The sequence below is a fragment of the Arvicanthis niloticus genome, chromosome 2, assembly GCF_011762505.2.
Source record: "Arvicanthis niloticus isolate mArvNil1 chromosome 2, mArvNil1.pat.X, whole genome shotgun sequence".
Lineage (NCBI taxonomy): Eukaryota > Metazoa > Chordata > Mammalia > Rodentia > Muridae > Arvicanthis > Arvicanthis niloticus.
In genome coordinates this window covers 146,752,213-146,767,482 of record NC_047659.1, presented here as the reverse complement: position 1 = coordinate 146,767,482, position 15,270 = coordinate 146,752,213, and the positions used below count along the sequence as shown (strand labels likewise).

Below are 15,270 nucleotides of genomic sequence, written 5' to 3'. Positions count from 1 at the left end.
GATGGCTCTTAATTCAACTGGAGACTAGGGTGTCATGGCCCCTGTAATGTATCTCCCACCTGACTCGGGTTCCTCTGGCCACTTCAGCACCTAGCATGTGGTATACTGGACAACTGATGGATGCCACTCATATGAGGCACAGATGGCCTTTACATCTGGGGAGCAGTTTAGCATCAAGGAAGACTTGGTCTTCGGATCCCCCCGCCCCAATATCTGCAGACCTCCCAGCACCCGCCTATGAGCTGTGCAGAACTAAAGCTTTGTTTACCTGTTTTGGTACATGATTCTTCTTGAAGGTCAAGAGGTCAAGTGAGCTAAAATGGCCAGCCATTCCTGGAGCCACTTTCAAGTATTGATATTCCCCATCCAAGGAATCCCAGTTATCTAGTCAAAGGTGCCTGGGCACTTGGGATCAGAGGAACCCCTACTGAGGTTACCAGATGCTTTCTTTGCATCTCAGAGCATCTATTTCCATGTCATGATGGAAGCCTTAACAATGAGCCAAATGACAGCCAAGGTGCCAGGGGCTCATAGCATCCACGAGCTACCTTAGGAGGGCCCTGTACCATGACCTTGTCAGGAAATGGCACTCAGGGAGGACTGTGATCTTCTTCCTCAGAACACCCAGAACTGTGCTTGATTGCCACTTTGTTTGCACAAAGACCCGTGTGGCTCCCTCCTCTCCAAGGTCCACATTTGGGAATTAGAAGAGGGAAAAGCCAGGACAGAGAGAAGCTATAGTGGGATCCCAGTCTGATGGCCCTGGGATAGCACCTCTGGGAGGCCTATCAGTAGAGAGGGACAAACAGAAAGGATTGGTGGTCTAGACATGTAGACTTGCAAACACAGCACTGTTCCCAGACTTGTACACACACACACACACACACACACACACACACACCCCCAAGACAGGGTTTCTCTGTGTACCAGCCCTGTCTGTCCTGATGTGTAGACCAGGCATACCTCAAACTCAGATTCACCTTCCTCTCCCTCTTGAGGACTGGGATTAAAGTATAGGGCACCACACTCAACTTCTGGAAGGCTGTGTATTTGGGAGAGGCCTGGGTGGGGTACTTGTGCTTGGAACCTGTTCCTAACAAAAGCTGTGTAGACAATGTACCATAGTGGCCATGATGCTCTCAACTGGGGACAAGAGACAAGGCTAGAGGTCCCAGGCAACCAAACAGGACATGGCCACACCAAAAGAGAAAGTCTAAAGAGTTTATTCAGAAAAGGCCTCACTTGGCACCAGACTAAGAAAAGAGGCCCCTCCCCCTAGACCCTTAGGGTCTGTTCACAACACAGGGCTCAGAGGGCAGTGGAGGACACAGTGAGGTAAGGAGGCTTCTGAAGGCCTTGGCCTTCCCTGAGGGCAGGGCCTCAGTCCCTCTGGTGGCCACTTCAGTGACCACTAGGGAGAGGCCAGCACTGTGGGCACCAAGAAGAGCTAACAACAGAGCTCTGGGACTCAGAAACCCCCTGCAGTGGGCTGCGTAGGACTGAGATGCACCTCTAAGGCTCTGGGGGTTCAGCAGAGGCCTCAGTCCTTGCCAACTCCTCTGACTCATCCACTGAGGTTCCTGTAGTGTCAGAGTCAGGGTCTCCCACCAGGTTCCTAGGGTCCTCCACCAGGCTCTCAGAGGCAGCTTGGTCTGGCCCCACCTGGCATTTTGGGTCTTCTGGCTCCACCTGGCATTTTGGGTCTTCTGACCCCACCTGGCTTTTTGAGTCCTCTGACCCCACCTGGCTTTTTGAGTCCTCTGGCCCCACCTGGCTTTTGGGGTCCTCTGGCCCCACCTGGCTTTTGGGGTCTTCTGACCCATTCCCATCCTTTTGGGATTCGGGACACTCTGAAGGGGTAGGAGGCAGGCCACTGGCCTGCATTTGAGTATTACTGGCTACTCCATCACTCTCAGCCCCTTCTTCCACCTTCCTCCGCTTTCTTACCTCATTGGCCACCCTGGCCACAGGACAGGGCTGTTCAGCCTCCCTGGGTTCCTGGCTGACAGGGCTGAGGGCACACTCCTCAAGGTTCAGGGCAATTTTCTCTACCTCAGAGACACCCTGGGGATCTGGCTCCCCTGGGACCTGCTCCTGCCTGTTCCCCTCCAACTTCCTCTTCTTGCTCTCTTTGGGACTCAGGGACTTAGCCTCATCCCTCTGGTCCCCATCCAAGGTTCCCACATCCTGGGGCTTTGCGCTTAGCAGTGAGGGATCCTCAGCTGTTCCACTGTCCCCACTCAGGTCCCTTCCAGACCCACAGGTCCGACCCTGGGTGCCAGCCTCTTGGGAGGGGTCCCTGGAGCCCTCACCTTTATCTGCCTGCCCTAGTCCCATCAGTGGCTGGAGTATAGCCTGGGGCCTGAATCTCCGCAGCTTGTCACGGGGGCCCCAGACAAACTCTCGGCGAGGCTTGAAGTGCTCCCAAGCAAAGTGCACAAGCTCCCGGCGCTGGTGCCGGCAGCGCACAGCAAATAGGAAGTAGTCCAGGGCACTCTGGCGCACGCTGGGCAGTTTGTGCTGTACTAGGGTCTCTTCCAGGAAGAAGCGGACCAGCGGTGCCTGGTAGTGTTCTAAACCCAGCTCGCCCAGCGACTTGAGGATGCGTGTAATACGCAGGTTGTTGTGGCTGTGGCTGTGAAAGCAGGTGACAAAAGGTGACAGGAAGTGATAGGAGGTAAGGTGGACCCGACCCTAGGGATGCACATGTGGCCAAGGCATCCCCAGTTGGCTCCATCTCAAAGTTCTAGGGTCTTCTCAAGGCCCCACCTAGGAAAATGCCCTGGGTACCCTTGATCGGTGGATAGGATCTGCAAGTCCTGGGAGATGCCCCAGTCCACGGACTCCTGTCTGGGGACACCGCTGGAAGCTAGAAGGGCTGATGTCCTGGCAGACCCAGAGTGACTATGCCATCTGTAGACCTCCCTTGCCTCTGCTTTCTGGGAGGATAAAGGGGATTAAACACTCCCAAGCCAAAGGACCCCACAACTCCTGCCACATGGCAGCACCTACACCTTGTGGGTGAAGCAGGCATCAGAACCTGTACTAGACCTCTCTGCTTGAAACCCAGTCCCGGATACCAAAGGAGAGCAACAGGGATGGGAGGGTGCCAGTAGGGCCCTGTCCCTACCTGTTCAGGTTGTGGAAGCGTGGCTGGAAGTTCTGTGCGCGGCACACGGCACCTGTGTTCCGGTCCTCAAGTTGGATCCCGTAGAAGCCCAGCATGAGCTCATAGGCTCGGACAAGACGCTCTCTGACTTCCTCGGAGCTTTTAAATGCCTAGAAAACAATCCCCTGGGACTCAGGTGGCCCCTTGGGTACCTGAGGGTACCAGGCAGGGCAATGTTTCCCTGAGACCCTGACTCAGCCTGAGGGTAAGACAACACATCTCTAGCTTCTCTGAGAAGCCTAGGAAGGCAGTTACCTCTATCCTGAGCCACTTGCCACAAGGTATTCCTTGCTGATGTCCAGGGAACTCCTGGCTCCCTTTTTTCCTTTTAACATAATTAATTTATTTATATGAGTACACTGTAGCTGTCCTCAGACACACCAGAAGAGGGCATTGGATCCCATTACAGATGGTCATGAGCTACCATGTGGTTGCTGGGTTGAACTCAGGACCTCTGGAAAAGCAGTCAGTGTGCTCTTACCCGCTGAGCCATCGCTCCAGCCCCCTCCACGCCCCCTCTTCTACTTGTCTCTTAGAGCTGGTCTCCTTTCTCTGAGATCCCCAAAAGTAGGACCATGGGGCTCTTTTGGCCGGAGACAGCACAGACACTGTCTCAGGATGACTGCAGGCAGGGGTGGCTCTCCTCACTCCCCCATTCTGGCTTAGGAGGAATCCTTACCTCAACCTCCTTCAGTGTGAGGGGCTTGGCATGCCAGTTCACTCCTGGTTCCCTCAGAGGAAACAGCCTGAGAAGATGGTGAGGATACGGGTACTTTAATGCCAGGCAGCAGTTCATTTTGAACTCAGTGCCTCTCGTTCATCTCTGGGAGGAGCCAGCCAGCCTTTTTTACCCAAGGAGCTGGGTAAGGATGGCAGTCAGCCAAGAGCAGGTAAGGCAGCTACTTGGAGCCCCAGCCTATGTGCTCAGCGGGCTGTGTGGTGGAAAGTCAAAATGGCGGACATCGGTGAGCCTTTCACCTTTGAGGGGGAAGAGCTTTCCTTCCTAGGGTTTCACAGTTTGTTCTTTCTTGTCATTAACTCTGCAGAATTATTCCCACAATGTACTCTGTGACAAGAGGATACTGGGAACAGCCCAGTGAGCTGTCCTCAAGCAAGGGATGTTGTACTTGCCAGGAAATGGCATTATTTCTGAGTCTGCTGTGTGGTACCTCTCAAGTTCTGCTAAAAACCAAGACAGATGTAGTCCAGCTCCCCCCAGGACATAAAAGCCTGCCCACAGACCGGCGCACAACAGCCCCCATAGGGCCCAACAACAGGGACACTAGCTAGAGGTATACAGGCAATACCTGTCATATACATATAGGCTTATGGAAAGGAAGGAGTGTTTCATTACACACCTGAACCTGGACACGGCATGGAAGTTCCCGCCTAGGTGCCCGGCCCCCTTCCCTAAGACCTGCCTACTCCTGCTTAGGTGCCCAGCCCCTTCCCTAAGACCTGCCCACTCCCACCTAAGTGCCCGGCCCCCTTCCCTAGGACTCAGCTGCACTCACCACTGGATGTAGGAGTGATTCTCTTCTAGGAGGTCATAGTTGTCTTTCCAGTTCTGAAGAATGTCTTCAATGAAAGAGCCTGGACACCCCATGGAGAGAAGTCAGCTACAGAGGCCCCTTGACATAGCTCAGGGGACAGAGCTATCAAAATCACTGCTTACCCTCAATTTTTTTTAGGGTTCTCAGGACTTGGCAGAGCTATCCATAGCTCATCTGATATAAGAACATGGTAGTTTTAGGTAACCAGGCCTACTTCTGTAGGTAAGGGGTGCAGTACTTCCTCTGTGGGACATATACCTTCTCAGCTGTGTGCTCAAGAAAAATCCCCATAGAGACTGAGCATGAAACACCGTCTGGGGAAGGTGCCTTTGAAGGGCCAGACAGCAAACATCTCGGGTATGGAGACATATGGCCTTTTCCAGGCCATATCAAAAAGTAACTACAGAAACGGACGGGTGTAATAAGCACCAATAAAACTACTCACTGTTTAGTTTCAAATGGTTATGTTATGAAACATATATGGTGGCTCAGGCCTGCCTACAATTTCAGTACTTGGGAGGCCGAGATGGAAGATCCTGAGTTTGAGGCTAGCCTGGGATACACAGAAAGACCACCATTTAAAACTTCAAAAGCTTATTCTCTGGCCTTTCAATCTAATATCCTAAGATCCAAGCTCCAATCCCCTTGGCAGCCTGAAGCAGGTACTGCAGGGCCACGTTATTGGATTGAGGACATCAGGCAGCCTGAAGCAGGGGTCCTAACAGATGAGACAGCCGGCCAAGGGCAGAGGGTGCCGGGGCTGGAAGGGCAGGTACCATTTGGCTGGAAGCAGATCTCGTTTTTGTAGAAGCTCAGGTTGCACATGTCACCATTGCAGTCTTGATCTGTCAAATCCTGAGGAGCCAGAGAAAGGATGGCTGAGGACTCATGAGAAACAAGCTCTCTGAGGGCCTCTCAGACTCACGCAGGCAGGAGTGGGGACAGCTGTTCAAGATCCCCGAGCTCAGCTTGGGATCCTCTCTGTGAGCAAGGGTAGGTTTAGAGGACAACACTACCTTCCTCTCCCCATCTACAGAGGCCACAGATGGTGGCCCCCCTTCTGTACCTCAAAAATACCATAGGGATTACCAGTAACTAACTCATGGGTACAGAGCAGAGGGCCTGAAGATGATCCCATGTACCAGCCGGGGAGCCCCGTGTGAAGCACTGAGCCACACGTTCTGTCAGGAGGCTGAAGCCAGACCCTCGTTTTAAAGCGAGGCTCTGAGGCTCGGGTGGAACAACACGCTCTACCACCCCACACCTATGGATCTGACCGGACCATGGGGAACACACCCAAGAACCCAAAGCTGAATTTTCGGCAGGCTAAGGGATGCTCTATCTGGGGAGAGGGCTGTGCCTTTCGGTAGGAGCCGCATGTACCTACCGGGTAGTTGTGCCGGTATCTTTGCATATCCTGCATAGCACGCCAGTTTCGGTACCCTGTCATCCTGGACTGGGGGAAGAACACAAGGGATGAGGTAGTGGGAAGTGTCCAGGATGAGGGCAGCATGGTTTGGGCCGACCACCACTGAGCTCTATGCTTGAGGAATGGGCGTTTCTGTTTCCTTTTCTTCTTCTGGTCCCCACCCAGGGTTCTGAGAAGACAGATCTAGACCCTAGAAAAACATCCCTCCATTTGAACACAGACCAGCGGGACTAGAATAGCCTCAGCAACCACCTCTGCCCCTCTCAATACTTCATCTTCCTCGGTAGGGAGCCTTGGTCCAGGCTAGCCTGCACACTGCCAAGGTGTGCAGCTGATGCACCTCTGTCCTCAAGTCCCAGCTGCCTCTCCTCCTTGGTCTGTTTGTCAACCTCATTTTGGTCTAAGTTCTTTATGTGGCCCCTCCTCCTCCAACCCCAGTCCCTGAGTCCTGTAGTGTTTCTCTTCATATGATTCTATGAAGATAACTCATAGAATTCTATATCCCCAAGAGGAGCTACTTTGCCAGCCACAGCCTCAAGGAAAATACCTAGATGCCTCCGGATGGGTCTGATGGATGGATGAAATGAGGCTCCGTCTTTGGAAACCCCATGCTTCTCCCAGGCCCAATGTGACAAAGACACTGTGCCACCAGGCTTGGGATAGGCTCTTAATGACTACTGCTTCAGGTAGGATCTAAGAGCTTTTGTGGAGAAACAGCAATTCTATCAGAGCCAAAAGGAGGCCTTACTACGCATAGGAGGAGCCTGAGCCTGCACTATAAACCTGACTACCCAGCCTCAGCTTCACCCCAATGTGTTCAGGCAGAGGCCAGCTCTGGCTTGCCTGAGAGCTTCTCCAGATTTTGGTCCGATTTCCCATAAATAGCAGATAACTAGAGATCATAGCAATGGGGAGAATGGATTCTGGGGTCATAGTCCTCACTCTCGTTTTTCTAGGCTCTCCATCACACCTGAAAACACAGCTATAAGCAAGTCAGTGCGTCTCACAGAATGCCAGAGGCTTACATGCTGCTTGCTACAAAAGTCTACCGGGAACAAGCTCCTGGTGGCAACAAAAGTTACCAGAGCTAAGGGCAGACAGGCAGACCCCTGCTTCTGGCGTCCTAGGCCGGGATCACTTCCGAGTCTGTGGATGCTGTCTGCAACGGGGTGGGGGCCGAGAGTGGGGCGGAGGGAGGGCAACCCGAGGAAAGGCCACCCATGCAGGATGAGGCCCTGGGGCGTGCTCTGACGTCACCCGCGCACGACCCCCATCAGTCGCTTCCCTGACGTCACCAGCGCTCGGTCCGCCAAGGCCTGGGCCCGGCGCCCCCCCAGGGGATAGCGGCCTGGGCCGGGCGATCACGGCCTGGCGTCGTCCTGTCGCCCTCCCGTTCTCCTGCGCCGCACCTGGAACAGGCCTGGCCGTGCCTCCTCCGCGTCGCCGTCATCGTCGCCCGTGTCCTCATCGGTCGTATCATCCGCCTGCCCATCCTCGCCGTCCTCCTCGCTCTCGTCCTCCCAGGTGGAATCGCAGTCCGGGTCGTCCATACTCGACAGGCAGGACCCGCTTTCCGCGGAAAGGAAAGTGAAAGAGGAGGAAGCGCGGGGGCGGGGCGGCGCCAGGTCCCGCCCACCGCTCAGTTTCCGCCGTTGCGCGGAGTCCCCTGCAAAGGCATCTACGCTTGGAGCTAGGCGGGAAGCCTGGTCTTGGAGAAGGCAGTCTCCTCAGAGGAGAACCCCTGGAGGCTGTGCACTGGGATTCCTTCCTCTATCCCCTCCCGGAAGACGCACCCCCTCGAACTCAGCCCCAGGTCCTCCCCCTTTAGATTTCACTTCCCTGCAGACTGTCCCTTCCCTCCAGAGAGTAGGCTAGGGAGGCTTCTCCTCAATGCTACGGGAAGCGCCTTTTCGGTTCCTAATCTTTGTCAACCTGTCTAACTGCAGTCCTTCCTGGCTGCTCTCTGTTTCCATACTAGTAGCTCACTTTGTATCTGAATGTGTGTATGTGTTTGGCTGCCCAAGGACACCAGAGGTCGGTATTGAGTATTTCCTTAGCTTGTCCACCCTTTCATTCTGAGCCAAGCTCTCACTTTCCTAGAATTCATAGGTTACATGAGGTTGACTAAGCAGCAAATCCCTGGGACACTACTGTCTCTGCGCCCCCCACCCCAGCACCAGTAAAGGCACACACCACCAAGCTCAGCTTCTAGATGGTGATCAAACGCAGGTTCTCCTGCTAGCAAGCCTTTTTTTTTTTTTTTTTTTTTTTTTTTTTTTTTTTTTTTTTTTTTTTTTTTTTTTTTTTTTAGCAATTGAGCCATCTCCACACTGCGTTGTGAGTTCTGTCCCACTTCTGTCCACTGCAAATTTTCTAGGCTCATGTGGCTAGGTAGCCTTTGGATAGGTGGACTCAACTGCCGACTGTGACCACGAGCTTGACTTTGTTATGTAACATGCGGTTTGAAGCAAGATAGCAATGGAAAATTAAAGTAGACATGGGTAGGTAGTGGGACAGGGGGAAAGACCCTCATTCCACGTGGTTGAAGTTTCTCACCAGCTGAGAGTTCTGAAATTTGCTTGACAAAATTAGCTTGAAGACTGCCTACATAGAGAAAATATTCCTTTTTTATAGCCATATTCCAAATAATGTTAATCAGGCTTATGTATATATGCATATATGACCTTCAAGTGTGGCCTTACTTCTTGACCAGATGCGAACCTGTTACTATCCTGGGCGTCTCATAGTAAAAAATATTGTCTCTAGCAGCAGTCTTCTGTCTGATTCTAGGAGGCAGGGGATTGTTGAATTATGACCCTGTCCAGACTCTACAGAGATCCAGAGACTTCCTACTGCTGGCCATTCCTAGAAAACGACAGGCCAGACTAGGTGAGCTCACCTGTGTCAACTCAAGATGCTCTCTGTGCCAGGGAGCTGGGTCTAGTGGGACATTTATGGTGACCCAACCATGCCCTGACTACAAGTGGCTGGTATAGGGCATCTTGGAGTGCAACAGTGGGCCAGTTCTCATTGCATGGGACCCTGAAGATGGCAGCGGGGTTTCAGTCACAGGCAGTAGTCAAGATGGTCTGGACAGTACACTGCCCATCCCACCCAACAGCTGGACTTGTCTATGAAAGGACAATAGGCAGTAGCTAGGCAGGCAGGGCTTGGGGGTTAAGGGTGGGTGTCCTGTAAGTCTCTGATGAAGGCTTATAACCTTACTGCAGCCAGTGATGCCAAGAAGTCATCTTAAGTGCACTCTAATGTTATGAACCCTGGAGTGGGGGACCCTTTCCTCGGTAGGAAAAATGAAAAAAAAAAAAAAAAAAAAAACCCAACTTATTTTACTAGCAAGTCACACAACTCCCCAGATAATTTTTTTTAATGCTTTAATATTCTGCAAATGAAAATGTACTTCAACCATCAGGTTTTTTAACCATTGGCTTTTTAGCCTGATGGCGGTTCCTTTGTTCCACCCCCTTATTTGGTCTTTTCCAAGTTACTAAAATTATAAAAATAACCGCTAAAAATTCTCTGTATCTGGCATATAAAAACAGCCAGACATATCTCAGTAGTTACCTTAAAACAAAACAGCTCAAAAAAAAAAAAACAAAAAAAACAACAAAAAAAAAACACATCACAGGTTTAACTTCTGCAGTATTTTTCTTCATACAAAACACTAGTAAAATAGGCTTCTTAAAAATTAAATAGTGAAATACCAACTAAATTATATACACTATTACAGTACAAGTGAATGAGGCAAAATATCCAGTTCTATTTCCCAGATGGGAGAGGCCTTCTGTGCACAGTGTGTGCTGTGTGAACTCCAAAGACACCTTCTCTGGATGCCAGTGCACAATGGAGTCTTACAGGAAAAGCAGATGCAAAGAGTGGGCACCCAGGGAGGGTGCGTGGCTCCTGAGGACAGTGAGGGTGATGTCTTATTGCTTGCTGACTCTTGATCCTCTGGCCCCATGCACCTGCTCTTCTCCACACACTGTGGGCATAAGGGAACCAACCAGGAGAAAGCAAGAGGCTGGCTCAGAGGCTTTGCCATCCAGCAGAGTGGACACCGGTCTTGCTGGTCTTTTGGACCAATCAGGTGCTCTGGAAGTCTGATGACGCAGCGGAAGCCCCACTAGCATTTCTGCCGGATGGCCACATTCACCCAGGGACCTGATGACAGGCAGCTGGAGCATCTCTGTGGCCACCTGGGGCTGAGGTGTCTATGTGCGGCGCCTCTTGGCAGCACTGGGGCTGGAGGGGTTGCTGTTGGCAGTCAGGACCTTGTCGGTGACCCGGCTGCGCTTCCGCTTGTCTGCCCCTTCTTTGCACCCCGAGTCTGAGGAGTTCTTCTCTTTGTCTTTACTGGATTTTTCTAATGCTTTCCCCAAGCTCCCTGAAGATGAAAAAACTGAGAAACAAAATTATTTGGCTGAAAATAGAATATACAGAAACTCATCTCATTTTCCTGTTCAGCTAGAGAAATCAGATGTCCGTCAGGCTCTTTGTACCCAGGATGTTCCCTGGGTAAGTGCCCTGCACAGCTGGGCTTGAAGAGAAGCCTACTCTCGCAGGGAGTCTCCTGTCTGAGCCCACCCGACACTCCCAGCCTTGGCCCCTTCCTCATGGCCCTCAGAGGGCCCCTGCCTAAGATGACCTGCACTGAGTTAATCTTTAAGTGACCATTCACTCCTGACCTCACTTTGCCTGAGGTTGGCCTGTGGTGAGGAGACTGGGGAAGGCGTGTTTGCTCCAAAGGGCACTTCATACTCACCATCATCAGCCCCACTGTGGGGGTCCACATCCTCCTTCATCTCCTCCTTCATTTCTTCTTCAATGACCACTTTTCCTGTGGAGGAGACAGCTGCCGTTCACTGGAAACCCACGGTGGTGGCCAGCGCTGGGGGATGGTCTGGCCATGACTGCTTCCGATTCTCGCTGCCCACACAGGCCTCGGCGTCCATCACGAGACGGCATCCATCAGGAGACTGCCTTTGAGCACCGCTCTCCCCAGCCCTTGGCTCCCAAAACCTCCCAGGTGCCACTGGAGGCATGGTCTGAGCAGGATCCTTACACCTCCCTGGAGGCCCCAGACCTCCCCACCTTTGGCCTGGTGAGGCTTTTTTTATTCCCAGCCCTGGTGGTGGCCGAGTCTCACCTTCTCGGACTTCCTGAATGATCTCATCTGGAAGGACAAAGTTCCTCTCTGGATTTGGGAATGGAAGAATCTCAGACTCGTGCTGCCGGCACAAAGCATTTTGTATTTTCAAGAAACAGAAAGCAGGATCTCAGCTCACTAAGATGTACAGGAGGAGCAGGCTGGAGGCTGCCAGCTTGTGGGGCTCCTTGCTCCAGCTTGCAGAGTCCACCTCAGCTGGGCTTTTCAGATGATTAGGAAGGGCCAGGCTACCACCAGCCAAACAAAACCAGAGGAAAGGACCAGGTTCATGCCACTGAGAGCGCCCTGGAGACATAGCAGCTCTGCTGATGTGCACACAAGGACCTGACCTGGCTTACCACTGTAACACTCTCACCAGGACAATGTATCCAGGGACACCATGACCAACCACAGGTACCTACAGCGTCACCCATCCTGGTTACCTGGTCTCTCTGCCTGCCAGACACTACAGACAAACCTGACTAGCAAGGTTACTAGTTACCTGCATACCCGCCAGACACTGCCAGCTCTCCAAACCAGTTGTCTAGCTACCCATCAGACACTGCTATCTCTCTGCTCTCTGAAGAGGAAGAGTCTGGCTCCCACAGTATATAGATTCTCAAAGGACTCTGGACCCCCTAATACCGACACTGTACCCTGTTACTGCTTTTTATGGTGGCCGAGGCTTCTTTGTCGTTTCAGACCTCAACTATCTCCTCGATGCTTTTTGTGCCATCCAATTTAAAGTAGGCGCCCTGAAAAAGCAGTCAGTGACCATCACTAGTTTGTGCTTTTCACAGCAGGACTTAAGCTTTCCTGAGGAAGGAGCCTCATCTTTTGAGACTGCCTCTGCTCTCATACCAAACCCCAAGTGAGAAATAGGCTGTGTCCTGTACCACAGCTGACAGGATCCAGGACTTGACTCTACCTTCAGCCCCAAAATGGGCAGGCCAGGGTTCAACTCACCAGTGCCTGCATGTCGTACATAGTGCTCAGATGGTCCCAGATCACCTTGGATGGAACCTGGCGCCCAATATTCTGGCTGAATTTGTCTCGGATACAAATCATGTGGAAGTGTCGATTCACCCCTGAGAGGCAGGACAGTGGGTTGACGATTAGGACAGTACCTCTGTGCGGAGGACACGGGTGTAGGAGGGGCAGGAGTGTGCAAACCACCGGTGCAAGTGTTGCAGAAGTCACGTGTCAAAGGAGAAGAGAGGTGTCACGGGCAGGTGGGTGTTCCAAGGGTTAGGGTGTATAGTAGGCGGGTCCAGGGCAAGGGGACTGCAGAGGCGGGGAGAATGGAGGCGTTCCCTGGAGTAGGAGTGTCTCAAGGGCAGGGAAGTCAGGAGTGTCCCCAGGGAGAGGGCTTCTCAGGCAGGAAAGTCATGGGCTCTTAGACTAACAGGGCACCGCAGAGTGGGAGGTCCCGTCCCGTGCGGGGTCGCAGGCTCCACCAGCCCGCCCGACGGTTTATCCCGCCCCACCCCCACGCCGGTGCGCGGCGCGGCGCGGCGCTCACCGACAGGCTTGTGGCCCAGCATGGCGTGGAAGAGGCACACCTCCACCTCAGGGCTCCACACCACCGTCTCCTCAGCAGGGCTCGGGGCTGCCTCGCCTGGGCCCTTGTCGCCTGGGGCGCCCGTGCCGCCCACCTCGGCCTCCCCCATGGCCGCCGGCGAGCGACGAGCGCCCGGCGGGAGAAGAGCTACTACAGGCTCCGCGCAGGCGCACTTGGTGTGGAGGGCGCGCACTCGCCGGGCTGGAGAACGCCGCGTGCCCGCGTCCGCGCAGGCGCAACGAAGGCGGGCTTCCGGTGCCGTAGCGACTCCTGGTGGTTGACCCTTTAACTGACTACGGCTCTGTCCCGAGAGGCAACAGGAAGGAACCTTATGTTTTAAAAATGTCCCAGCTGGGCACGGTGACACACGCCTTTAATCCTAGCCCTCGGAAGGGAGAGGCAGATCTCTGTGACTTCTGAGTCAGCCAAGTCAGCATAGCATGACACACACGGCCCCCAAATCTGGGCTTCACCTGATTAGATAACTTGGAAAAGAACTCAGGCTGCACAGCTAGCCGTGACAGGTGTGTCTCCCCTTGCCAGGGATAAGTTGTATATAGTATGTAAATTACACCTCACTAAAACTGTTCAAGGAAAAAAAAAACAGTTTAAAACAGAAGACAAAAACCCAGGGGCTAGTGAGATGGCCTATCCAATAGAGATCTTTCTGCACAGGCCCTCGGTAACTGGAGCTCCAACCCTGGATCCTAGAGGGGCAGGAGGGAAGCAATTCTTAAGAGTTGTACTCTTAAGAATTATATATATATATTATAATATATTTATGTAAATATATTACATATATAATAAAATATGATATATAATACATAATATATAATATAAATATATAATATATGTAGATAATATATACATATATATATATAATTAAAAATTGTAAAGCTCAACACCACATTTTGTAGGAGTGAGGCTCTGCTTATCTTTCAGTACCTCTGGCCTAGGTGCATATGACAGTCCCAGAATTAAGTGCTTCCTTGGCATCAGAAGACAGAAATCCAGGTCCTGTTGGCCTTGCCACCTACCCGTGCCTCTATCCTGTCCCTACAGTGGTGCCCCTCCAGGAGTGGGTGGATGATTCATTCAGGCTGTCAGAATTTCAGGCAAGTTTTAGTAGCTCTACATGGGATTAGATAGGGCCAAGGGCTGGGCACAGCAGCCTTAAGAACATGGGCCCGACTGGGTCTGAGTCACCCCAGTCAGCTGTGCCATGGACCCTACCCTGCCACCCATCCAGGTTTCTTTACTCACCTATTCATCAGCCATGTGTAGGCGTCAGAATCCCTTTTCTGACTGATGCCTCTCAGCTGTGTGACTAAGATGTTGAGATCCTTTGTTCTCCTTTGTGCTATGGGGCCACTGTGGCTCTGAACTCTTGGGTATTGATAAGAATCGTCTGCTGACTGCCACAAGCCTTGAATCCAGTTCTGGCCCCTCATTCAGGCCTGTAACCAGACAATGCTCACAACAGAGAACCATAGAGGGTGCAGGCTCTGGCCAGTCTCATTGTCTGGGACAGCTCAGGGATCAGAGCCAGTCAGCAGTTTGTGACCAGGCCTCAGCTTTCCTACTGTGAAAATAGAGCTATTGGAAACGTTCCCACAATGCCATAGGGGAGATGTGACCCAATAAAGCTTCATAATGGGTGTGGGATCACTGCGATCATGTGGAGATGATATAACCATGTTGGGAGCCGACTTTTAGCAGAAAGCGGCTATCAGCTTTGCAGCCATCTTGAGCCATATATCCTGACATGAGACTTGGATTACAATAGCCTACAACAGCTGAGCACACTCTGATAACATCTTGCTTTAGATACCCAGGACTTCCCTTGGGTGTGTGAGATTAAAGGTGTGTGAGATTAAAGGTGTGTAACTTAAGAGTGTGACTTAGAGATCAGATTTAGAGACAAGACCTAAGGGCATGATTAAAGGTGTGACGTAGAGGCATGGCTTAGAAGTGAGACATATAAAGGCGAGAGGCAGACAGAAGAGAGAACAGATTACTTGACATTAGGTAGAAGACACTTGGCTCTAGAGCGAATCAGACACTTTAGAGAGTGGAGAACAATTTGGAGTAACAGAGATTCAGACACTAGGAGTAGGAGTAGACATTAGACACTCGGAAGAGAACAACTAGAAGGAGAACAACTAGGAACTAGGAACTCAAGACTTGGGACTTGGACTAGGAAGAGAGATTGAAGAATAAACGGGATTGAATCACACTCTGTCTGGTCTCCATTCTTCAAGTCCGTCCTCTCTCTCTTGCTCAATCCTGACCTGCAGACCGGAGCGGCAGCTTGGGCCAGGAAACAGTGGCCATCAAACGTGGAGTGGGGAGGGCCTCAACATTTTAGGCCGCCCAAAGTGGGCCAGCCTAGGC

At 52.1% G+C, this 15,270-nt stretch overlaps 2 protein-coding genes across 4 annotated transcripts; both read right to left on the bottom strand.

The window, feature by feature from the left end:
- Positions 1-1,207: 1,207 nt before the first annotated feature.
- Positions 1,208-7,771, bottom strand: Ogfr (opioid growth factor receptor). Of its 2 annotated transcripts, none has more exons than XM_034496188.2 (7): positions 7,561-7,771; positions 6,110-6,178; positions 5,499-5,577; positions 4,684-4,762; positions 3,849-3,915; positions 3,131-3,279; positions 1,208-2,635 (listed from the first exon to the last, which is right to left on the bottom strand). In XM_034496188.2, the coding sequence occupies exons 1-7, from the start codon at positions 7,699-7,701 to the stop codon at positions 1,513-1,515; spliced, it is 1,707 nt and encodes a 568-aa protein (XP_034352079.1). In that variant the 5' UTR covers positions 7,702-7,771; the 3' UTR covers positions 1,208-1,512. The 2 variants fall into 2 exon arrangements, with proteins under 2 accessions (XP_034352079.1, XP_076786494.1); XM_076930379.1 differs by having other exon boundaries at positions 6,110-6,173; positions 7,561-7,694.
- Positions 7,772-9,526: 1,755 nt separating this feature from the next.
- On the bottom strand, positions 9,527-13,084 carry Mrgbp (MRG domain binding protein). 2 transcript variants are annotated; one of them, XM_034496677.2, is made up of 5 exons: positions 12,838-13,084; positions 12,282-12,403; positions 11,316-11,397; positions 10,932-11,006; positions 9,527-10,568 (listed from the first exon to the last, which is right to left on the bottom strand). In XM_034496677.2, exons 1-5 carry the CDS (start codon positions 12,983-12,985, stop codon positions 10,381-10,383), a joined length of 615 nt encoding a protein of 204 aa, XP_034352568.1. In that variant the 5' UTR covers positions 12,986-13,084; the 3' UTR covers positions 9,527-10,380. The 2 variants fall into 2 exon arrangements, 1 of the variants encoding a protein (XP_034352568.1); XR_004606239.2 differs by having other exon boundaries at positions 10,489-10,568; positions 10,932-11,397; positions 12,838-13,069.
- Positions 13,085-15,270: the final 2,186 nt, after the last annotated feature.